At 51.6% G+C, this 23099-nt stretch overlaps 9 protein-coding genes across 10 annotated transcripts; 5 read left to right on the top strand and 4 right to left on the bottom strand.

Annotated features, from left to right (window-relative positions):
• Window positions 1–317: 317 nt before the first annotated feature.
• On the bottom strand, window positions 318–3250 carry HMPREF1120_01402 (uncharacterized protein). The gene has a single exon (XM_009155417.1). The coding sequence runs from the start codon at window positions 2450–2452 to the stop codon at window positions 1844–1846; it is 609 nt and encodes a 202-aa protein (XP_009153665.1). The 5' UTR covers window positions 2453–3250; the 3' UTR covers window positions 318–1843.
• Window positions 3251–4654: 1404 nt separating this feature from the next.
• HMPREF1120_01403 (uncharacterized protein) lies at window positions 4655–6653 on the bottom strand. Its single transcript, XM_009155418.1, has one exon. It carries the CDS (start codon window positions 6305–6307, stop codon window positions 5234–5236), a length of 1074 nt encoding a protein of 357 aa, XP_009153666.1. The 5' UTR covers window positions 6308–6653; the 3' UTR covers window positions 4655–5233.
• Window positions 6654–8541: 1888 nt separating this feature from the next.
• HMPREF1120_01404 lies at window positions 8542–11568 on the bottom strand. Of its 2 annotated transcripts, none has more exons than XM_009155420.1 (5): window positions 11123–11568; window positions 10908–10997; window positions 10767–10829; window positions 9225–10074; window positions 8542–9171 (listed from the first exon to the last, which is right to left on the bottom strand). In XM_009155420.1, exons 1-5 carry the CDS (start codon window positions 11126–11128, stop codon window positions 8765–8767), a joined length of 1416 nt encoding a protein of 471 aa, XP_009153668.1. In that variant the 5' UTR covers window positions 11129–11568; the 3' UTR covers window positions 8542–8764. The 2 variants fall into 2 exon arrangements, with proteins under 2 accessions (XP_009153668.1, XP_009153667.1); XM_009155419.1 differs by having other exon boundaries at window positions 10146–10829.
• A 1294-nt stretch (window positions 11569–12862) lies between these two features.
• On the top strand, window positions 12863–13899 carry HMPREF1120_01405 (uncharacterized protein; the record flags this gene model as incomplete). The annotated part of the gene is made up of 3 exons (XM_009155421.1): window positions 12863–13080; window positions 13136–13215; window positions 13268–13899. 3 exons carry the CDS (start codon window positions 12863–12865, stop codon window positions 13897–13899), a joined length of 930 nt encoding a protein of 309 aa, XP_009153669.1.
• Window positions 13900–14758: 859 nt separating this feature from the next.
• Window positions 14759–16717, top strand: HMPREF1120_01406 (uncharacterized protein; the record flags this gene model as incomplete). Its single annotated transcript, XM_009155422.1, has 1 exon — window positions 14759–16717. The coding sequence occupies one exon, from the start codon at window positions 14759–14761 to the stop codon at window positions 16715–16717; it is 1959 nt and encodes a 652-aa protein (XP_009153670.1).
• A 1023-nt stretch (window positions 16718–17740) lies between these two features.
• HMPREF1120_01407 (HAD superfamily (subfamily IIIA) phosphatase) lies at window positions 17741–20177 on the bottom strand. The gene has a single exon (XM_009155423.1). It carries the CDS (start codon window positions 20001–20003, stop codon window positions 19311–19313), a length of 693 nt encoding a protein of 230 aa, XP_009153671.1. The 5' UTR covers window positions 20004–20177; the 3' UTR covers window positions 17741–19310.
• On the top strand, window positions 18080–18889 carry HMPREF1120_01408 (uncharacterized protein; the record flags this gene model as incomplete). Its single annotated transcript, XM_009155424.1, has 1 exon — window positions 18080–18889. The coding sequence occupies one exon, from the start codon at window positions 18080–18082 to the stop codon at window positions 18887–18889; it is 810 nt and encodes a 269-aa protein (XP_009153672.1).
• A 281-nt stretch (window positions 20178–20458) lies between the features above and the next one.
• HMPREF1120_01409 (small nuclear ribonucleoprotein D3) lies at window positions 20459–20959 on the top strand (the record flags this gene model as incomplete). Its single annotated transcript, XM_009155425.1, has 3 exons — window positions 20459–20515; window positions 20574–20634; window positions 20727–20959. The coding sequence occupies 3 exons, from the start codon at window positions 20459–20461 to the stop codon at window positions 20957–20959; spliced, it is 351 nt and encodes a 116-aa protein (XP_009153673.1).
• Window positions 20960–21520: 561 nt separating this feature from the next.
• HMPREF1120_01410 (uncharacterized protein) lies at window positions 21521–22804 on the top strand (the record flags this gene model as incomplete). Its single annotated transcript, XM_009155426.1, has 1 exon — window positions 21521–22804. One exon carries the CDS (start codon window positions 21521–21523, stop codon window positions 22802–22804), a length of 1284 nt encoding a protein of 427 aa, XP_009153674.1.
• Between the last annotated feature and the right edge of the window lie 295 nt (window positions 22805–23099).

Raw genomic sequence — 23099 nt, forward strand, 5'->3', positions numbered from 1 at the left:
CACCACTGCAATCGTATAGCGAGCACCAAAATCAGGTCGACACCGAGACCTTTTGGCCTCTTCGAACGAGATACGAGCGCGTACGTATGTCTGCGGTGGGCGTTCTGACCTCGGCGATGCAGCTCATCTTCCAGATAAATATGGGCAAGCGCAGTCCCTGAAATAGAGTTCGAGTTGAGAGCAAAATCAAACTACTGTAGCATCCCCGTACTACTTTCACTCGAGGCGAGATGGCAAAATACAAACTCAAATGTCAGTGTCTTGCTCTACCTTTGTTCACTAAACACCCTTTGGGACGCTCCCGTAATTCCTTACATCTTTCTTGAGTTTATTAGCCAGTAATACTTTCTAGACCTATTGGGTGTCCTGTTCTTTCTTGAGTGCCCTGCTTATATGTGTTCATGTCTTCTCTACCCCAATCTGATACTTGTTCAATGCTGGCACAAAGATATATGTATATATTGCTCGTATATACAAAGCACGAGCATTGTTGCAGTATGTATAGGTATGTATATGCATATGTAAGGTAAAACAGGACCAGCCATGATAGCCCCGGTCAAGATACTGTAGTTTGTTTTCTAGTACTCCGTTTCTTTCATCTCGCTACTGTAAATATGTTTTCAGGTCCTCTCCTAATCATGGAGTGTCATGATTTGAAATTGTTCGTGGGATAGGCCTCTGCGTGGTGTGGCCAAATTATTGCGTCGTGTTAACAATCGCTCCATAACCAGGCGAAGGGGTCTGAGTCTCCTCAACTTCGTGCCAAGTTTGCACATTCCATTCTCCCAGAAAGAAAAACCTTTCCCATGGTGAAATGTTGTAACAGACGGCATAATGTCGAATGGCATTACCCCATGTTGGCGCTCTGCATACCAGCTAGGTAAGGGAGATCCATACGGTGGCCAGTTTTGTGTCCTGTACACTGTTGGTGCTGGCCTTCGAAATGGGAAGCTGACGCTGACAGCCGAGAACTGGGCCAACAAACATGATGTGAGGATGTACGCAACAGGACCGATCCCTCAGTGCCCAGCAGTAAAGTATCCGGGTATAATGGTATATATCCCCATGGATTGGGGCTCTTTGTTTGGCTCCAAAACACCGCCGAGGCAGAGCGAGGAGTATCAACTGCGCTGTACTGTATATGCTTCCGTTGTTGCGTAGTCTCCATGTCGACCAGGGGTCAGGTATAATGTTGTTCTCCACCTCCTTTTTATGGCGATAAAAAGTCGTTTTCTTGTTGCACTGCCTGATTGCGGGTTTGGGATTGGTCGATGTGCCAAATCACAGATGCCCGGCCATTGTAAAGGGCGGTAGTGCCAATCCACTTCATTTTGTTGTGTAAGAGACCTCGATGCCGGTTTTATTTCGGCCAGATTCTCAGGAGAGCGGCCGGCTTCCTCTGTTCGGTTATAAGCCCCTGCTCCTGTTTCTTTCTTCGTATTAACTGTTTTCCTGGTGGCTGAATCCGTGGCGTCTGATCCTCGTGCGCATATGTCCTGCAGCGTCGGCGTCGATTTATCAACCCTGCAGTCCCTTCGTTCGCACGTAGGTGGATTTGTCCCGGGCTACATTTTCGTTCGGCTATTTTCTTTCCGTTCTCGTCAGAATTCAACGCAGCTTTCGCAGTAGTCGTGGGCCTTCGTAGAAAGTCCTGTCGAAGACGTCATAAATGGTGAATGTATCATGCTCAGCTGCCCAGATGTTTTGAAGGCGACGCCTCATGGTCAAGCTGATTCCTGAATCATCTGCCATATAGAAAACGAGCCGACAACCGTCCCTCTCTCCACGTCCAGTATGAGATGCCGTGTGCGCGAAAGAAACCGTAGGGTGTGACTAATCGTGGTTATGTTATTCTGTCGTCGGTTCTGGTATCGGCAGGCCGTTTTTGATTCCTTGTCCGTGCAGATTCGGGTTCGTCTCGTTCGTCTCGTGATGGATCTTCCAGCGCCTGAGACCAACCATCGGAGCCCAGCTGAGTAGCCTGCCAGTCGATAGTGTGAAAAGCTTTCTCGATGGCAGGATCTGATTTCACCTCGTCACGCACGAAAGCGTCAAGCTCTGTTAAATCCTGGGTTTTGCGAATAAGTTCCATTAGACGGCCGGTGCTATCAGTGTCTCCCTCTCTTATGATGGCGAGAATCCCGGCGGTTAAATCTTTGTGATGCTGAATCTGTGTGAGTGTGTTGGCCATCTGCTGCATCATTGCCTGGCGATTTGCTGCTGTGCGCCTCCCATCGGCAGCAGCATTGAATCTGCAAGACCAATTCCGGCGACGACAATTTTCACAGGGATACACACCGTCGCACTTGATCTTTCGTTTCTGGCACATAAAGCAAGCTACCGAAACGCGCGGACGGGCAGGTGATGAGGACTTGTGCGCAGAGGTCGACGATGGGGCTTCATCGTCGTCGGTGGAGCTTCCATGGCTCGATTTGACGGGTACAGTGGACATTGTTACGTTGAACAAATAGAGCTCTCTCGCCTCTGTTAAGAATTGGCATTGCCAATGCCATCAAGGCGGCAGGAATCGACCAACAGACGGTGAAGATGGGAGCTGGCGCGAGGGAAAAAGACTTGTGGTATATTAGTGTTGGTCACCTCACTCGGCATCATTTAGTTTGCAGCGAGCCACGGTTTGATCAGGGGCCTAGACTCGGGTCAGGACGTATCAGCTCGAGTCGATGGATCGCCTGACAGCGCCTTGATGGAATGCCTCCTTGTTGCCGATAGGACGTCTCGTTATAGGAAGGAGCACAGTGTGCACGGGATTGGATGGGTAGCAGGGCGGAAATGAGAACCCTGGAACGGGCCCTGGGGTCGTGCCTCTAAACTAGGCACCCACAAGTCACTGGCAGTGGCACTGGGAAGCCAGATCCGTGGACACCGTCAACCACGTACAGGACTGTAGCCTGAGTCGGTTGTATAACCTCGAGACAAAAAGACTTTTCTGCCATGGACGTCTCTGCCGTTGTCAGGCAACCTCCGAGTCGGGCATCAATACGGAAGTGCTGAATCCGTCCACTCAACGAGGCCTTTCTGTCCGTTTCGAATCCCTCGCCCGTCGACTCGCCCGGACGAACACGGCGACGGGAGGGGCCTTGGAGGGTTTCCAGGCGAAGACTCTTCGGTCTGTGGGAAATCGGAGGTGGCAGTCCACTGAAAAAATCTGGGCCATGGCGGCGGTGGCGGCGGCGTGTTGAAGGCAACATGTCCAACTCTTCCTCTCCATCTGAATGCACCTGGACTGAGGAATCTGCGGCGCCAATGGGATGGCAAACCGTGTTTGCGACTGTGGCTTGATCGTCTTCGCCCGCGCCGTGGCCAGACCACTTCCAGCCAATGGCAGGGCCGACCCGTGTCCTTAGAATCTGCTAAAACAATAAGTTTTGCCTGAAGCGGCTAGCCGGGAATCTTTTCCTGCTGATCGGCGTCATGACCAAGGAAAACCCGAGATGGCCGCCTCAGATCTGCCCGATTGGGTCGCATGCTAATTTCGTTACCATCCATAACATAAACCAATCTACAACTACCTACCTGGGTAGTGGTTCAAAAGTTATGTATTCGGGCAAACGAAACTGCTTCATTACAGCCAGATCCTCAATCAAAGATCCGAACCCCTAGCATGAGTCAACTCCGCATCCCACAGTCGAAGTTCTTCCTGATAAAAAGCACGGCAGTTGATATATCAGAGCTTTTGACTGTCTCTCCGTTGACGCAGTCCATTCAGATAGGAAGACGAGCCACAGCATTATTGACAATGCCAGGAGCTCACCTCGCTCAGCGTTGTGGTTGCATTGACTACCAAAGCCTGGAGGCTGACTCATACAAACCCTGAAAGCACCACTGCATCGAACAGATCTCCCAGGACCTACGCTGTTCCCCTCAAGACTGTGCTGACACTCGACATGGCACGTCTTTACCTGCTCCGTCCAATTCCCTCATTTCTCACATCATGGGATTGATCGCTTTGAAAACAGGAAAACCAAACAGAGGGTATGAGGAGACTGCATGTTGCTCTCAGGATATGGCCTGTTTACGCTTCTGCAGCCGTTCTGGCCTTTCTCTCTTACTCTTTCAAATTTCTACGAGAAATTCGAACCTGAAAGCACGTGTCAAACGACCCGCTTCACTTGGTTCCCACATTGCCGGAACCGACAGGGATGCTTCCCGTCTTCTTGCTCGCCTTATAAGGCTGCAGCTACAGCTACAGTCAGGTATTTGGTCTAGTTATGACTCAGGCTCCGTCTGACTGTGCTGTACCCTAGCAGTGCAATTGGTCCATGTTCATGTTCGTCGAATGGTAAGTTATCAATCTGATGCAGGGTCCGGGTGGATGAATTGGCCCCAGTATCTCCCAGCTGTCGGGGGTCTCTTAGGGTCTACACTCGACAATATCCTGGGACTACAGTTGCTTTGCAGTACTATCTGGTAGATGACTGGGACAGCTTGAATACCAAGGTCCTGGTAGTAGGGCGGACAAGGGGCAAGGTCCTACCGTCATGATGGCTGGACGACCTGACCGGGGTGGGCGGTCGGCCTGACATCGGACACCGGATACCGGACATTGGACACGGGACACTGGTAGTATACACACACCACCCGGAAGCGAAAGGGCATTACTAGTGAATGCGATGAACTTGGAGAGGACAAGGTATCGGGGTGGTCGCCTTATTATGGCAGATTGACCATGATGATAAAATCAATCACCATGTTATCTAGGTAGGTACCGCATATTAGGCGTCATATCATATCGTATTGGTACAGTGCATTATACTGTATGTCATTCATGTCATGATCCATCCATCTACCTAGCCGGGCTTTCTTCCGTGAAATCCAACAGCCACTTTTCCTCGTGCCCCGACGGCCCTTTTCCAGAGGAACTATACCGGTTTCTCTACCTGTGCTTCCGAGCAGGCTGCTGCCCGATAGTAGTTGACAGTCATGGGAGGATGAATCCCTGATTCATGTTGTCTCTTTGCCGTTTGCTCTCCATTTCCAACGACGACCCCTTTTCGCGTGAGTGGGAAATTTCATCACACAATGGCCGCAACGCAATTTTTGCCTCCCATCCTGTCTCTAGAAACACCGCATACCAAACCAAACCCTAAAGAAACCGCTTGCTTTTGCGCCATGGCGCTGAAGACACACAAACACTTCATCATATTCGCGGCGCTGCATATTTCACCAAAACTCCACACAATCATGCCTGTGACTCCGTCGGTCAGATTACACATCAAATGGCCACATTGACCACACTCGGCCGTCTCTGGTGAGAGAGGGGGTGACCTGAATATCCGATTCTGTAATCGCAATAACAGTAATCATAATCACAAGTCGCGACCCCTTGATTTTGAGCTTCCGCCGCTGCTTGCAGGTCCAGGTCTCGAAGCAGAGACTCCTCAAGCTCCTCTTCTTGATCAAGCAGATCCTCCACAGCAGCCGAGCATCGATCATGCGCCATTCTAAGGCCTTCAGTCTGATCGGCCCCCGTGACGGTGCAGATACTAAGTATCGAATTAAGTTGAGACCGTTGGGTTTGGAACTGAGCCTCGATTTTTTTAGATGCAGCAACCAGATAGGCATAAGGCAATGAGCGTGACCGGGTCAATGTCATTGTCTGACCAGCAGCCGCAAGAAACGGGCTCGCTTCGCTCGCCGTCGGACTCGAGGGTGCAGAAGAGGCAGGTGAATTCACAGGTGTTCCGGTAAACAGATCGTATCGCGCAGATAGCGGCACGTGTGACGCAATCAAAGTGGCCAGCTTCCAGATGTCGCAGTATATGCATGATGATGAAGATGATGATGAGCTCACACTGGGACAGGCCCAAGACAAGATCTGCTGCGTCTTTGCGATTTGTTGTGCGTTGCTCAGGTTAGGTCGGAAGCCCTTGAACAAGGCGGCTTTGGTCCGACAGGTTGAACTTGAAGATGAAGAAGGCATTCTAAGAGACAGCAAGTGTTGGTGGGCTGTCACTTGGAAAGGAGGCAGCATCAGAGAGGAAGAGTTTCTTCTTCTGGCCCTTTTGTACAAGTTCAAGGTTGGGACCCAATGCCCAAATATGTTGTTTGTGGCTGCCGACGGAACGGGATTGTTGGTATACAGTATGGTTGGATTTGGTGTACTGTAAGTAGGTATGTACAGTATTGGATTAATTTGGTGGGTTGAGATTGAGCGGGTGAGAGCACGGACGATTCGATAATGATAGGAGCTCGATTGGCAAGGCTGACAGATATCCTGGCTCTTAAAGATGCCGAGATGGTATTTATTGAGAATGCAAGTCGATAGTGTTGGACAGAAGAATTTCATGCACGAGACAACAGGGTATTATTTGTACAGGTAGGAGTTGATGAGATTGCGGTCTCGGACTCATAGATAGTCATGATAAGGGAGAACCATCATCATCACTCACCGTTGAAACATTGAAGAGGGAACCATCCCTTGCATACCTCACGGACAGACATGCAGATGCACTGTCAGATCAGCCACTGCAACGGTCCACCCAGCGACGTGCCATGGTATTGGACTGTACTCCATGGGCAATGCATTGGCATGGCATTGGCATTGATTGCACCGTCACCGTCCCTTGCCTCAGCCTCAGCTCTCGCGAGGGTCTTTTCGCACTCTGGCTGCAGGTAGAAAGTGAGAAAGTGAAATGTCCCCGCGGAAAGTGCAATCAATTGTCCCCATTGGCAACCTCATGCAGGGCGCATATCACCCCCTGGTTTGGGGTTAGTGCTGGCCGGGTAGCATTGTCCGGTGCCGAATCAGACGTCGACAACAGGGCCATGCTATGCACGTGGAGGGGGAAGGAAACCAGGTGTGAGAGGCCGGTCTGACTTTCTACTCGCTCACCGAGAATTTAAACATCTGCGTCAGGCAGGGTTGCACCCCCGCGGAGCTGCATTGTTGGCCCGAGCAAAAGGACAGAGACCGGTCAGCCGTGACGTTGACTATGCCTATTTTAGTAGGTGTTAGTGATGATCAGCAACGTCTATTGGCTGCACCGTAGGCGAGGGCAGGGATATGCCGTCAGACCAGTCATGGTCGGAGTGACGTGCAGCGAGCAGCTCTGTCCATTCTCTCTTCAAGTTCGGCATCTTCCAGCGAGGCAGACTCAGAGACTTGCAGCACTGCAGTGTCCACAGTCAGCAGCCGCAGCGGTGAGCCAGGAAGATACCCCTCTCACTCACTCACTCACTCACTGACTCACCGCTTACAGTCAGAGTCAAAGTCAGCCTTGCAATCCCCACCACTGCCACTGGTAGTAACCATACCTGTGGTTCTCTCTTGACTATCCTGAAATGGCAGGTACAATGTCCTTGTTACCTGACAAGGTTGTAGGTACCGGAGAAGATGCAACTGGTCTTGATGGAAGATTGAAGCCGTTGAGTAGAGCAGGGTCCTCTAGCCCTACCACTGGCACCAGAGACCCGGATTCCTCCAAGTGGTTCAAGCCATCGGCAATGGCTGAACTTGAACAGCCAGCCCTACGACAACTTCTTATTACAGGCATGCATGTCTATACTGTACCTGGTCTCTTAGCCACTCTTCTGCACAGCCCTACACTTGGCAGCGCTACGCCGAGCAAGTTACGGTCAGTTCAGTCCTCTCCCAAACTCAAGCTCAATGGTCGTGGAACAGGAGCAGCCGAAGAGCATCATGATAAACAATAAATGTGACCCTTCCCTTCATACGATCCTGGTCAATCCAGCCAAGACTCCAAAGGACATACATAGAGCCATCTACTGGTCAGTGTCATTACGGTCTGTTCAGCCATTTCCTAAATTCGAACATGGAGGTCGTGGAACAGGAGTGACCGAAGAGCACACAACCTGAATCATGAATCTGACCCTTCCTTCACCGTCCTTCAATGGGACGTCCAGTCGAGACTCCAAAGGACGTACCTACCTAGGTACATAGAGCCGCATTACAGTGGTGTCCACTGGTCGCTGCTCACCTTGTACTACTATATTGGGCAGTTCAAGTCGGTCAAGGACTACTAGTGATGAGTCCTAAGCGTACAGGACTAATAAGGACTACAGTATCTTAGATGTGAATGACTAGTAGCAAAAGCTCGACTTGCATGATAACAGTTACTCACTACTACCAGTGGCATCATAGGGTATACTGCTAGTAGTAGTGGCTGAGGATTCATGCAGTGTTGCACTCACTACTGAGACTGCTCACATCGTTACTACTGGTAATTTGGACATCCGATCTCCGAGGAGTTCTACCACCATAAACACCCCATGTCCAAAGCCACAGCCGAGTCAGAGTTCAAAAGTCCATGGTTCGGAAATATTGACTTTCAAGTTCTTCAGCCCCTCGCTTCCACTGCCAGCCTATTCCTGGGTGCAGAGCAGTGTATGTGCATGTAACCTTACTACTGGTACGTCCGTGCCATTGCACTGCATTGAGGCCAAATTTCTCATCCCTTGCAGTCCTTTTTGGAAATGAAGCTACCTTAGATAGGTACTTTCGCATGGAACAATTTTCACACGAAACAATTTCAACCGACTGGACGAAATAGCCTACAAGAATTGTGGTTATAAGGTATGCATTATTGGTATTGGTCAAGTCATACCTGCTCTGACTTTTTGAGTACTAGTACTTGTTCTTCAGTTCCAGCACGGTCCATAGCTAGTAGCTACAGGACCACCATTGTCTCCAGCCAACTTTCCCACGTATCTGTTCGGACAACTTTCACTCATTGCAGCATTGACGTGGATGCCATCCTTTGCCAGAGTCGACTCACGTCGTTGCTCAGTATCTTGGTGGCGGCGGTGCGCCGTAACCACCCTGCTGTGGTGGATATCCTTGTGGTGCACCTGGAGGAGGTCTGCCATAACCACCTTGTGGTTGCTGGCCGTATCCGCCCTGTGGCTGTCCATACCCTCCTTGTGGTTGACCATATCCACCCGGCTGTCCTCCATAACCACCTTGAGGAGGATATCCGCCTCCGTAGCCACCTTGACCTGGAGGAGCTCCATATCCGCCGGGGCCGCCAGGACCACCATATCCGCCCTGAGGAGGTCGTGCGGCACTCTTCTCGTCTTTAGTATCGTAGGACGAGTCAATCGCTCCCAGAAGCAGCTTGATCAGCCATAGCTCAGGGGTCAGCTGGACTGGCGGGTTGGCTCGAGACATCTCATCGGCTTCGACTTCGTAGTCTGTTCAATGGTCAGTAACGGAGAAAACAAAGTCCGAACAGAAAGGGTCATACTGGATGTGCAGTCAATGATATCACCAATACCGGGTTCCTCATCAAGCTTGCTCAAGAACTCACGGGCCTTCAAGTCATTGCCGACCTGTGCAAACTGGAATGCAATGGCTCCCTTGCCATAACGAGGGTTTCTAGCCAGCTCGTCCGAGGCTGCCTTGATAATTCGAGCAACATCCGATGAGTTCTCCCCGGTGGGTTGACCATCTGTGATGGTAATGACCAACACCGGCTTGCGCAGGGCTCCACGTCGTGCAGGATCCAAAACCAATGGTCCCAGGATTTTGTTTTGTAGTTCTCGTCCCATTGGAGTGAGACCCGAGAACCGAGTGCGAGCAATCAACTCATTGACCTGTTGTTCGTTGCGAATGTTATTCCCCTGTTCCGGCGAGTTCATGAAGCGGACTTGAATCCCGTCGTCGTCGAAAAGCGAAGTTGCGAAGGCGACGCGTGACAGTATCAGCTTCAGATCGTCGATCCGCTCGCCATTCTCTTCGAACTGCATACTTCCGCTGTCGTCGATATACAGCACCACGTCGTACAAGGCCAGCTTGACAATGTCCGAGGCGATTTCAGGGCTAGTGCGCCATGTCTGGGCCAGTTGCGCAACCTGTTGAGTAGCTCGACTTGCGATCTGGTCAAGGACCGGGTGGCCTGGGGGATAGAAGTTCTGCAAGTTCTTCTCTTGAATTGTTGCCTGGAGAAGGCTCTTGTAACCCTGGACATTGCCCACCGGTGCGGCAGGAGCGCCGCCTTGTGGTCCGCCTGGAGGTCCTCCATACTGCTGAGGTGGTGCACCGCCGGGTGTCGGGCCACCTGGGTAGGGAGGTTGTCCTTGTCCTTGTGGGGCACCCTACAAACGAAAAATGTTAGTAAATATTCGGCAAAGACAATGTGTGTTCAACGAGAAGTGCAGCAACGAACGTATCCATAGGCACCGGCCGGCGGCTGTTGGCCCCATTGATTTGGGGGTTGTTGATATGGTTGTTGTCCGTATTGATTTGGCGTTTGATACTGTGACTGGTATGAGGTATACGCCGGCTGTGGTTGCGGCGACTGATACCCGCCTCCCTGCGGCGGCACACCTAACTGCTGACCATATGGCGCCTGCTGCGGCTGGGGCGCTTGCCACGACGGTTGCTGATATGGTTGAGGTGATGCGCTTGGTCGGGGAGGCACTGGAGGCTGCGCATAGGGCGATGGTGGTGCTGCTGGCTGAGAGGCGTAAGGTGTGGGCGCAGGCGCGGCAGGATACCCAGCAGCTCCTCCGGCACCTTGCGCCGACGATGCCAGGCGAGAGAATTTGCTCATGGTTGGTCGAATGTAGCAATTCAAAGGGGTTGCAGCGTGAATGCAGCTGAGATAAACAATTTGCAGGCAAGGAATAAAAATAGACGTGTTCGTTTGCACCGCAGCTGGGCGGCGGGCTTGGGGTGGATATGCCAAATACAAATGACGCAACCATGAATTTCAAGTTGGCCAAAAACTGGCCGAGAGAAGCCGGGCGCAAGTTGACACGGATGGAAACAGTTGGGGAAGGCTCACCGAAGGAGGACCGCCGGGATAAGCTTGATACTGTTGTCCGCCGGGTTGGCCCGCAGATTGACCCTTGTTCAAGTCAGCTCTACATCTTCCAGATCTTGTTCACAGCATGAGCAGCCGTGTTGTATGCAGGACTCGACTTACATAGCCACCGGGAGCACCGCCGCCAGGTTGCAGACTTGTCGGAGGACCGCCGGGATAAGCAGCGTTTGCTGCGGCCAGTTTGGAAGCGAGCTATAATACGCGTCATCGTCAGTAATTGTTGGCTTGGTATTATCGAGCAGGCGGGAGATTTGAGAACAATGCTTTGATCAAGCGGGGCAGAGAAGGGAAGTCTAGGGGCTGTGGAGGGGTCTTACACCCATGGTTGTCGTCCAGCAGAGAATCGGTTTTGTTGGATTCGAGCAACAGAGTTGAGAGGAAGACTTGAGAATAGTGTCTGGGTGAGAAGAATGAAGGTGTTGTTCTCTTAAAGAGGTGGATGTGATATGTTTGCCAGGTGCTGTTGGTTATATCGCATTATTCCATGCCAACAGGACAAGCGGGTGCCGGAGGATGCCAGTGACAGGGGCTTTTCAGGGTGTGACGGGGCTGTGCTGTGCTGGCCAGGTCCACGGTGGGGTTGTCACTGCGTGATGGTTCCTGAGGGTTCTTCACGTGGGTTGGTTACTGACAAGCTTGAACTCTTGATCGTGACAACGATTGTGAAGCTATTGAGGACGAAGGGAAGGTGTCGTTGTCTGTTCCCAGCGTAGAAACATCTATCTCTCCAAATCTCTCTGCCTGCACAGCTGCGCTCACTGCATTGTACGGTGTATACCAGGTACCTACCTACCTGGTAGGTAACTACTGTCGGCTGACTCAGCCTGAAAAGTCGTCACATGTCCAGCCACGAAATGTGGCGCCGCTAGATGTTTATTGGCCAGATTCGTGGCTGCCTGTGCTCAGCCTGACGCGCACTGCCCAAGCCTTGCTTTGCGCCACAATTACCCCTCGCTGCTTGCACTGCAGGTACCTGATCGACCGTTGCAGTGCGGCTTGCATCATCCTCAGCTTAATCTGTGCAGAAGTCGGGATGTCCTACAATCTTTTCGCTATCTGACTTTAAGGCCACCTGTACATGGTACATACTACTAGCCGGTAATAATGTGAAATATACAATATTACAGTAAACGTAGTGGATCTTGAAGACATGATTAGATAAGATGCGGCTACCGGCAAACTTGCCCTTCTTGTCTCCGCATTTGCTTCGTGGCTAGCGCCACATCAAAAGCATCGTGACAGGACTTCTTTGGCTGTCGAAGGAGGCCTGAGACTGAAACCGAGATTCACCGTCAATGATAAAGTCTATCCCCATTGTCTGAGGACATAAAGACTACTGTCTCAATAGTATTTCCAGCCGTGCAAGTCCGTCAAGCCCACAACTTCCAGGAAAAGTCTAGGCCTTGTTCACGGCGATCGGCAACATGCCCAGTTACACGCCATCGCAAAGAGCTTCAATATCTCAGTTTGTCAACTTCACACAAGCGAAAGAGAGCATAGCAGCCAGGGTAGGCAGCCACGCCCAACGAAGTGCTCACAGTCTAACCATGGCCACAGTTTCTGAAGAGTAACGACTGGAACGTGGAGAGGGCCCTTGATTCGTAAGTAAGCAGGTCCCTTTCAGCATTAACCGAGACCCTTCCGGCGTTGTTGGACTTGGCTGCTTGAACTGCTTGATCTGCTCTGGGACTGTCGCACGCACCCGAGACTTCCTCTTGTACAACAGTGTGCATGTGGGATGGTATTAGAACGAAGACTTGAATGGGAGAGACAAGTCGTTGTCGAAGCAGCGTGGACCGCAGAGAGATCCTGCGCCTGCGTGCTAGGCAGTCGTCTCTGCTAGCGCGGCCTGCCACTGCAGTACACCAACATCCTTCATATGCTCGCAACTGCCAAGTTTTCGAGCCTGTCCATTTCTTTTTGCGCGATCGACGGAGGACCTACATCACGGGCTGGACTCTCCCGCACCTTCCTAAACGTGCCCACCCTCGCCTGTAGACTTCTACCGATATCCTCCCCCATCAACATCGCAGGGTTCACTTGATCAAGTTATCAATATGCCGAACAAGCGCAAGTCCACAGAGCCTTTGCCGCCAGCCCCAGATCAGCCGAAAGATAAGAAGGCCAAGATGGCTCCGGCGTCGAATCCCCCCAATCTGGCAGCGTCAGTGTCCACAGCCTTTACCTCCGTTGTCGGCGGGCTCACTGCCACCCTGCCAAGTCGAACCAAAGCCAGCAAGAAGAGCGCCAAAGTCCAACGTGCAAAGCCCTCAGGGTTTGTGCTTTAGCTTGTCTTTGAGTGGAAGGGACTGACAGATTTGATCGCACAGATTTTATCAGAGTGGATCAGGCAACAGCACTGTATCTCCCATCCAACAGAATTTGAGCAAACTATTCGATCAGTACCGAGGTGAGCACTGAGAATTAGATCCGGAGTGAGGAAAGCCACTTACTCCAGACAGACAACCCCAAAGATGCACCGGACAAGATCGGCATCGAAGGCGCCCAGAAGTATCTTACCGATCTCAACGTCGAACTTGATGAGGTGGCCCATTTAGCCATCTGCGACCTGCTACAATGCCCCTCTATTGGTGAATTTGAACGTGACTCCTTCATCTCTGGCTGGCGGGGCGTCTCGATCGGTGACAAACCCTACGACACTATATCACGCCAATCCCAATACGTCAACACTATTCGAAAGAGGGTTGTCACAGATCCTGCGTATTTCAAACAGGTATATCGAAATGCTTTCAAGCTCGCCAAGCCAGAAGGTCAACGGAGTGTGCCAATGGATTCTGCAATCGACTTCTGGAACATGTTCTTCAGGCAGGGCAAAGGAGGGATTGAGTGGAACACTTCGACCACCAAGTGGTTGGATTTATGGTGCGAATTTTACGAAACGAAAAACAAGCGGCCGGTCAACAAAGATCTCTGGAACATGGTCTGCGAGCTGGTGTTCAAGACAAAAGAGCCCGGCGGAGAAACGCTCGAGTGGTGGACCGAGGATGGAGCCTGGCCCATGGCTGTCGACGATTTTGTGGCCTACGTCAAAGACAAGAGATCGGCTCAGACGGACAGTATGGACATTAGCTGAGAAGACTTGCTTGGACAATGCCATTTCAGATTGACAGTTCTGCTTGATCCAGGGTCGCGGCTCAAGCAGGCACCTGTGGCCCAACTTGCTGGAACATGACAAATCGAACAGGCAAGTCTTGCCCTTATGCTTGTTATGCCTATTACAAGCCAACAAACAAGACAGCTGCAAACAGGGGTTGAATTGAACATACAAACATCTGATTCAAGCTGCATTCTCAATCTTGCGTAGTATATGGCTTCTGTTTTGCCTTCTTCTTGTTCTTGTCTTATCTTGTTCATTGATATAAACATGCTGATTCACAAGAAGGGCAGCAGACCAAAGTTCCAGAGATGAGTTGACTGGCCTGATAGATGCCTGCCATTGTATCTCTCCTGCCAGCTGTGCTCTGCATCATTCAATCTTCGTGTTGACGACGACGTGATTCTGAATACCTCGTTCAGGTTCCGGCGTTGGGGGACTGAGCTCGCTCTGAGAGTGCGACCAGGTATCTTGGCGATGCTGTGATGCCCTGCTTATTTCAATCGACGAGGTGCTGTGCATTTCTTTGGCCAACCATGTTGTTCTGGCCTTGTGTTCAAACCTCAGATGCCCGTCACTTTTCCGTTACCGCGCTACGCTGCGGATGCTATTCCCACTATTACTATGGATTTGAGATCTGCACAACTCACGTCTATTGTCCTGCGTTTCTCTTATCTGGAACGTCAGCACAACTCCTCAACTTCTCTACGGCGACATTCTGTTATGGCGTAACAACTTGATGCCACCGAGCTGCCGATCTAAGCCATCCCTCCTCCTCCTCCCCGCGTGCCCGCTTCAGCCTTGTCATCACCCCTAATCAACCTGCCGTATATAAAGAATGCCTTTACAGTCGCGCGAGGTCACTACAGGTGGCTTGGATGACTACTCTTTGGCCGACCTCTGCAGCACGGGACAAGAAAGATCTGCTGGTGAAGAATCTCCTGGCGAAGAGCCTGAAGTCATCCCCCATATCCTCAGTATCCCGATCGACGTCCGCCTCGAGATCTTTCGGTATGTCGCACTCTTCGACACAAATCGCAGTTTGCGGACCGAATATCCACCCACTAGCAACGACACCGCCCAACTATTCGATATGCAACCGCATCGCCTCTTTGAAGCATCTGTGTTCCAGCCCAGAGGCAGACAGGAAATCAACGGCTCTCTGCCCGTTCGAAGCAGCTATCAGATCGACACTTCAGTCTTAATAACATGCAAGACATTCTACGAGGAAGCGTCGCACATTCTATATAAAGAGAACAGAGTTGTTGGCATTAGATCGGGAATTCCAGGATTGGGCGCCAAATTGAGGAACTACGGCCTACATGTCTGGGGACCACTACCGCCTTCACGCCTGGTCGGACACTGCGATAAATCTGAATCTCGACGAGACGGAGAGACTGCAGAGCTAAAATTCAACCCCGTCGTTCTGTTCACAGCTAAGAGCGTCAGACCCGACACCCCAGTCTACCTATGCAACTACAGTGACGCAGCAGATTTTGTGCACGCACTGTGGCTTCTCGTCGAATGTCCTTTCTCACGTGGCATGCAGTTCTCTTTGAGTATGGCAGTCAATCCGGGGATCTTCACCAACAGAGTTGATGGATTACTGAGAAATGTCGTGCTGCCATGGCTCCATACAAATATAAACTGTGTGCACTACCATTTTGCAGGACCGACTCTGGAATCTGATGCGGACACAGACGACAAAGACAGGATCAACCGACGCTTGCAAGCCCTCAAAGATGAGTATCGCAGACACAATGTTAGTGGGCGACCCGCACCGAATGTCTACGTCTACCATGCCATCTGCAACTCCCTGGAACAGGTCATGTCACAAGCCGAACAGTGTCTCGCCCAATGCAATTTCCTGCAAGCAGAACTATTGTACGAACGTGTGCACTATGAAGCATGCGGCTACGTCCGAAGCAGAGCCTATCGACTGGTGGAAGTTTCGCAGAGAAGCGGGTTCGGTATCAACCACATTTACAAGCTCATTGCGTTCAGCGCGTTTCGACTTTGTGAGCTGCGCAGCGGGGCCTTGACACAGTCGGTCTCCCGACGGCTCAAAGGGTTGACTATGGCGCTTGAGGCTGTGAATATCGACGACACTGGCAGTCAGCACAACGACAGTACTGGCACTGGCAAGAAACAGGAGGAGTCCCGCCCATCGATCGCACAAGGCGAAAAGTGTGCCGACAGCAAACCCTATGAGGAGAAAACACAACAAGCTGCAGAAGCATGCACCCAAGCCGGTGAAAGCTCCAAATCCACCGTTTCCACTTCGGCATCCCGTCACGCTCAACAAACTATGGCCACCACCCGTCTCGACCCAGCTCTTGCAAAAGAACTCGCTCTTAACCACGGTATCCTGGCCCTCCAAATGCCATGCGTCGCGCCCGTGATCGAATGGACCACCCGTCTAACCGCCATCCTGCTACGCTTGTGTGCCGAACGCGGCGACTGGAGACATGCTCGAACATGCATTCTTCACATGTTCCAACATGTCGCGCTGCTGTTCAAGCAGGCCGAGGACAACGAGCACAGACTGAGATCGGGTGCCACTGCCAATCCTAGTCTCGACAGGAAATTGAAAGCTCTGTATTCTCTCAATGTCGACTTGGCCTTGGCTGTCGTGGCCGACTGGAGTGAACAGAGGGTTCTCTTGGAGGTTGCTGACAGAGCTCGAAAGGCTATTGTTGTATTGTGGGGGACTCGGCTGAAGTATGCTCAGGGACTAGGGGTTAATGGTCTAATTTGGAATTTCGATGAGATGGGGGATGAGGATGAGGATGACTAGGGCCCTAGGGCACTAGGGGGGTGTTGTGCGGACCCAGAGTTTAGGATACCGACGACCTTTGGCGGAAGTGAGAGGAGAGAGCAGCAGCGGTTAATGCGGCAACAAGGAGTAAGGAGTGGAAAGCTGGCGGCACAAGAAGTGAGAGGTCAGTGATGGTGCTCATTTTTTGAATCTCTTTTTCTTTCTTTTCCTTCTCTTTCTTTCATCACGACATTCTCTGAGCTGTGATGCATGGTGACCAGAACAAAGCTGACATTGAGAGCAAAAAGATAGATAGTCCGGTTGTCCTCTGCCCTTTTCGCTTTCCTGAGCTTCAGAATTGCGGAGTGAGTCGACTCATCGGAAGAAGCAGGGCGCACGCTGAAAGAACCATCGTTGCCACATATTTCCTACCCGCTCATAGCATGGCATGGTATGGCTGGCGAAGAAAATGGGGCTGGGTTAGGATAGAACAGGATAGCATAGCACAGCACAAGGGCAGGCAGAGCAATAGCATGAGCAGAGCAAAGCACAAAGTTGAAATAATGAGTCGTTTCGAATCTCTTCTTGGTGCTTTCTTTTCCTCGACTGCCAGGTACCTAGGTAGTATCACCGGAGTAGGGAACCTGGAAGGATCAAGAATTGAGTGATGTTCAGAATTTGCATAGGCCGTAGCTCTCACAATCAAGGTAGTGTACTTGAAGCATATGCCTTGTTTGTAGGCGATTTGCAATCCTGAGAATTAGCAAATAAACAGTTGCTTTGCCCTTACAGTCTTTTTTTTTTTCGTCGCTTTTTCAAGGAAAAGGTCATGCTACCTTCTTATGAGCGGCGCAGGAGTGCAACGCGATGTTGGACCATCGTGGTATTCTAGTATTTCCGAATAAAATGGCTGCGTGTTGATACATATGTACTGTAACTCCGTCGTAGTCCATGATATGCAGTGGCTTGGACTGGCGAGGACAGTATTACAGTAGGGGGTTCAGCCTTGCGCCGATCAGGCCAGCCACTGGCATCATAGCAGCCAGTTCGAAACAAGGCGCCCCATCCACTGCAATTGAGATCTTCCAACACCTCGGGTTTAGCAGCACTGCAAGCTCCCGCGGTGAGAGGGAGACTAAGGAGTTTGTACAAGAACATCTACCCAGGTACCTACCAGGTCTAGAGCACGAAGCCTCATTTACTGCGTCTCAGCCACAGACACTGGCAGCACGAAAAGCCGACGTGAGTAAAACAGAACAATATTGTGCCATTGTGCGAGCGAAGCACCAAAGAAAGAAGAGTATTCACCTACCTACATAGGTACCGACCAGAATCCCATCCAGCACTTCCTTCATCCAACAACAATCACTACTGCAATCACTGGCAGTGTCAGTTTCAAAAATGGGCAAAATCCAACTCCACGAACACACCCAATCCTACCGCGCCATCTCCACCAAATCACCGCACGGATTAAAATGCTTAAAAGCCCTATTCAGCGAATACGACAGTCCGGACCCGGACGCCACGAAACTATACGACCTATTCGCCAAAGACTTCCAAGACCACGTCAACGGCGAAGACAGGTCCGTCAGTCGCGACGAGGCCATTGAAACTATTCTGGCTTCTCGATCAAGATGCACAAAACACCAAATCGACCTCAAACACGCGAGTTGTATCGAGCATTCGGGGACCAGTCAAACAGTTTACTTTGAGGCGATTCGCTTTGTTGTGCCGGTCGATGCAAATACGCTGAATTGGATCCGCGTTCCTGTTTCGGGCAGGTTAGATGTGAGGATCACGCCGAATAAATTCAGCCTAAAGGATGCTGTGGCCCAGATTGTGGCCAGACGGAGGACGGCAGATAATAGTGAATTGGTCAGGCAAGGGTTGAATCCGTTGACTTTGGTGCCGGTGAATATGGGCCAGGGGCCGTCTCCGTTAGCGGCAAATGCGAATGCGAGTGGGAATGCGGATGTGAACATGATTCAGCCGGCTACTACTAGTAGTACTAATACTAGTCCGGTCATTGAGCTTCCGGCGGCGACAAAAGTAGTACATACTACTACGGCGGCGTCGTTGGGAAGTGGAAGTGAGAGCAGGTCGGAGTTGCCGCCGTATCAGAGTCCTACACATACACATTCGAAAAGTACCGGGACTCCGACTTTTACATCGGGTAGCTCCCTTGATGGGAGCAAGGAGCTTGCGTCTTGAGGTAGGATTGCAGCACCACACAGCACCGGCCCGTCGGCAGATCTGAGGTCGGTCGTACCAGCCTTACACAGCGGCTGGCCCTCTGACGAGCGTGCCTTGCACGACATGACAGCTGAGGCTCAGCGGTCTGGTGCGGCAATGGAACACCTGTCCGATTTCATCTAAATATCCTCGAGACTGTGCACAATCGCGGCCATAGAGCAAATCACAGAGCTGATAGCTGAGAGCTGAGGTTGGAAGTGGGGCGCACATGGTGTTCTGCGTCGCAATGGAGTTTGCAGGGTATTTCGACCCTACGAGCACTGCAGATTGCGGTGTATCGGGGATGCGGCTCGCCTTGTCGCGAACCAAGTCGACTTTTGGGCGCGTTTGTAGCTGGAGTACAGTGGCACCGTTTGTGATGTGATGCCGATAGCAACCATCATCGAGTCTGACTCCCGGGCAAAGGAGCAACGCTACCAAACCCACCTCTCATAATCCTCTCGTACCGGTTTTCCATCTTGCTAAAGAATCCCCTGTAGTCTCGTCCGGGCATTTCGGGGTTCCGCCAGCCATTCCTGCACCAGATGCTCCAACTGCCCATCTCTCGAGCGAGCAGAACATCTGTGGCAAGTCGGTCGCCCACGACGACAATTTCCTTAGGATCTTCAGTGACGCCGTGGTCTTTGAAATATTTCAGAATATCAGGCCCGCAAAGAGGCTTCTTGCGCTCAGGATGCTGTCGTAACACAGGTAGTCCCAGCTCCAATTCTAATTGCTTCGCTTCAGCCTCATGTTCCTCAGACGGACTGCTGCCTGCAGTATTCGACACGATGAGGATGCTGTGTGCATTGTGGGAAAACTCGGGACATTGTTTGATCTTCTCGATCTTGTCCAAATAGGATATGTGTAGATTGGCCGTCTCGGGCGGACACAGAGTATTATCCTTGTCGACAACAAGAGCCTTTATGGTCGGCTTTTTTCCTGTACTATTGACGGAGGGAAGCCAGGGGCCGACAGGTAGTGGAAGTGAGAGGAGCGTGGGGATTGTTCGGTGTGGGAGTAAACTCGAGGGATCGTGGACGGCGTAGGCGAGTGTCAGGCGGAGCGCTGGCACATTGGAAAAGAGAGGCATGTCAATAGACACGCGACACTGCCAGCTCTGGGGAGAATTTCGAGAAGATGCGGGTGGTGTTGACAGCTTCACAAAGGCGTCTCATGTATACGATGGAGATTATAGCCGTTTACGTCAGGACGTGCGATGGGATGTTGGTGGTGGAAATACTACCGTGTGGGAGTATTGTTTAACATGGTGGTGGTGATAATGATGATGGTATGAAATGTTGCTGGAGATAAAATCGGAGATAACGACGCAGCCTCAAATGGATTTTCGTGGCCTGCGCATCGATCGCATCCAGGGCAGTTGAGGGTCAAAGGCGTCCATACGACTTCCACCACAGCAATAAACAATCAACACCATAACCCGCGTGTCTCTGCTCTCAAACATCACTGCGGTCATCTAGTCATTTCCAACTTGAACCTTCTGCTATCGCCGCGAAACTAGTATCTCTTTCCCCCGTCCAGCTCGCCATGGGTAAACTCACGTCAACCATCGGCATCCCGATCAAACTCCTCAACGAAGCGCAGGTGAGCAATCTAGCCTCTCTACTCCAGCTGTTGCGCAAGACTCTAACTCTATGTCTAGGGCCATGTTGTCACGCTAGAACTCACTTCCGGCCAGGTCTACCGCGGCAAGCTTCTCGAAGGTATGTCGCGAACACACTACATCAAGCTGATAATGCAAGCCAGGCAGAGGTTGGGGATATCATGGTCAGATGCTGACTATTTTCTGCTACAGCCGAGGACAACATGAACGTTCAGCTCAAGGACATCACAGCCACCGCTAGAGACGGCCGCGTGTCGCATTTGGACCAGGTCTACATCCGAGGAAGCCATGTTCGATTCTTCATCGTGCCCGACATGTTACGGAATGCGCCGATGTTTAGGACTCGGGGAATCAGAGGTCGTGGTGTTGGTTTGGCGAGAGGAAGGGCTACAGTTAACCGGGCGAGGGCGGGGCGGAGAAATTAAACTAAGCAGAAGGATGGCATGAATGGACGATATTGAACCATACCAGAGGGTGCTGGCACGACCGGGCCTTGCCAGTGATATCAGCTGATATATCTAAAGGCTAAAGTGGTTGCCAGGCTTAGGGCCAAAAAGGGCGGGCTACGGGTAGGAAGAGGCTGCAAATGGACGACACTGATACCCTGGGGTTGCGGTAGACAACGCAATAGAACAGGATCCGAATCTGGGCACCACCACACCAGCGCGCGGGAGGCGGGAGGTCGTAGAACAAATGGATCTGATGCTTACCTTTGACCGTTGAACTTGAAGCGCTGAGTCTCATACATACCACAGCCTCGCCTGCCAAGGCTAAACCAGATAGAGGCATCTTATGAAACACAAGGCTGCGTCTTCACACCCGATCATACCTCTTGTATCTTAGTGATTCAGATTGATTTCAGCCCGCGCGAACTTCCGTCTTCAGCTAACGCAAAAAGCAAGACTCGACATACAACTATTCTGAAAAGGAAAGGCAAACCACACGTAGCCCCGTGGTCGTGGGGGAGGTGTATATCAATCGTGGCCATGCCAATCTCCCAGGCACTACCATCATCCCTCAGGCTCTTGATCCTCGCGCCCACGTCAGAACCAGCCTCTATACCGCCACTTCCAGGATTGCTCGAGGCATTGACTGGATCGAAGCCGTCTGACCATGTCCCCTCATTTACGGGATACACTTCTCATCCACCGCTGGAACTGAGAACCAAGTATTACAATTCCGATGTGAACATTTGGTGCGACGAAGTCCCCACGCGGACGATCTCACAAGAAAGGGATCCAGAGAATCAATCAACCGCTGGCAGTCAGGCAAGCACTGGGGAAGGTGAAGTTACCCCCAAGGCCCCCGTCCCGGACCAGGACGATCGACACGACACCGACACTCCGGCTCCTTCATCGCTCGACGAGTGGAAACAGCAAATGCTGTCCGCCGAAGCGGCTGAAGTTCGCGCCGTCATCGGCGGGATCGTGCTTGTGCTACCCGTCTCACCACCCATGACTTCAAGTTCAGCCACTGGCAGACCAACACTACCGCCCGCTTATTACTCCTTAATCGAAGCCGTCCATGGACTACGGGAGACTATAGAGGAGGAAACCTACGGCCGTGATATTGCATCAGTCGTCGTCCTGCAATCTACTTCGCCGTCCGTATCGCAGGACAAGCTGGCCGGTGTAGCTGCGGGTGTCGAGGACGAGTGTTTATCAGAACGGGGAATTTTGGGCTGGGATTTTGTGGCTTGGAATGGAGTGAGCACGGTTCACAGCACCACTGCTGACGACGGATCACCCAAAAATGTCAGGAACGAGTATGGCGAGAAAGTGGGAATAGAAAGAGTCATTGAAGTCCTAGAAGGTGTGGATTGGACTGTAGTGCCCGATCATCCTGATGATGGCGAAGAGAATGGGAAAGACTTTGACTTTGACGACTTTGGCAGAACTGTTGCTGACAACGATCCGTCGGCTTCAAATTCAGGGCTCAGGAGTATATTGGGGAGTGGACGGTTTTCTGGTCTGGAGTATGAATTGGAACGCGAGATGATGGAGTTGAAAATGTCCATGCTTGACGACCATGACCACGGACAAGAGCCAGATGGCGATGCTGATGCAGACTCGGAGACACGCCCGACAACGACCGATGCCGATGCTCCCAGGGTTGAGGTCGATCAAGATGAAGAGTTTCAGGTCGAACAGTTGCAGGCCATGATGGAGCGGGTGGTTGCAATTCGCGAAGCTGGTTCCGAATTGTCCAAGACTGAGAGGGAGCGCTTTGCTCGGAGAGAGATTGCCAAGTTGATGCGCGATATGAGTTGATGACATTTCCTGGCGAGGGACTCTCTCATATTGCATGCTCTTGTTAAGCGTAAGTGCATGTACGCTGTTTGCGTCCATCTTGTGTATGAACACACTTCGAATAGGACTCGTAGAGTTCAGCCCGGCTGGAAGGTCGTGAAGTGTTTGCGGAATTTCAACGCCGGAGATGACCGAAAGCATGTGCCATCGAACCCCTTGAGCTAGTATTGGCGATTGTCAGAGGATTTGGTGCCCGCCGGCTGATTTGAACGATGTCCTGAAGTGGGATGTGGACGTTGATAAGTCCTTCATCTGA

The sequence above is a fragment of the Exophiala dermatitidis genome (genome assembly GCF_000230625.1).
Source record: "Exophiala dermatitidis NIH/UT8656 unplaced genomic scaffold supercont1.1, whole genome shotgun sequence".
Classification (NCBI taxonomy): domain Eukaryota; kingdom Fungi; phylum Ascomycota; class Eurotiomycetes; order Chaetothyriales; family Herpotrichiellaceae; genus Exophiala; species Exophiala dermatitidis.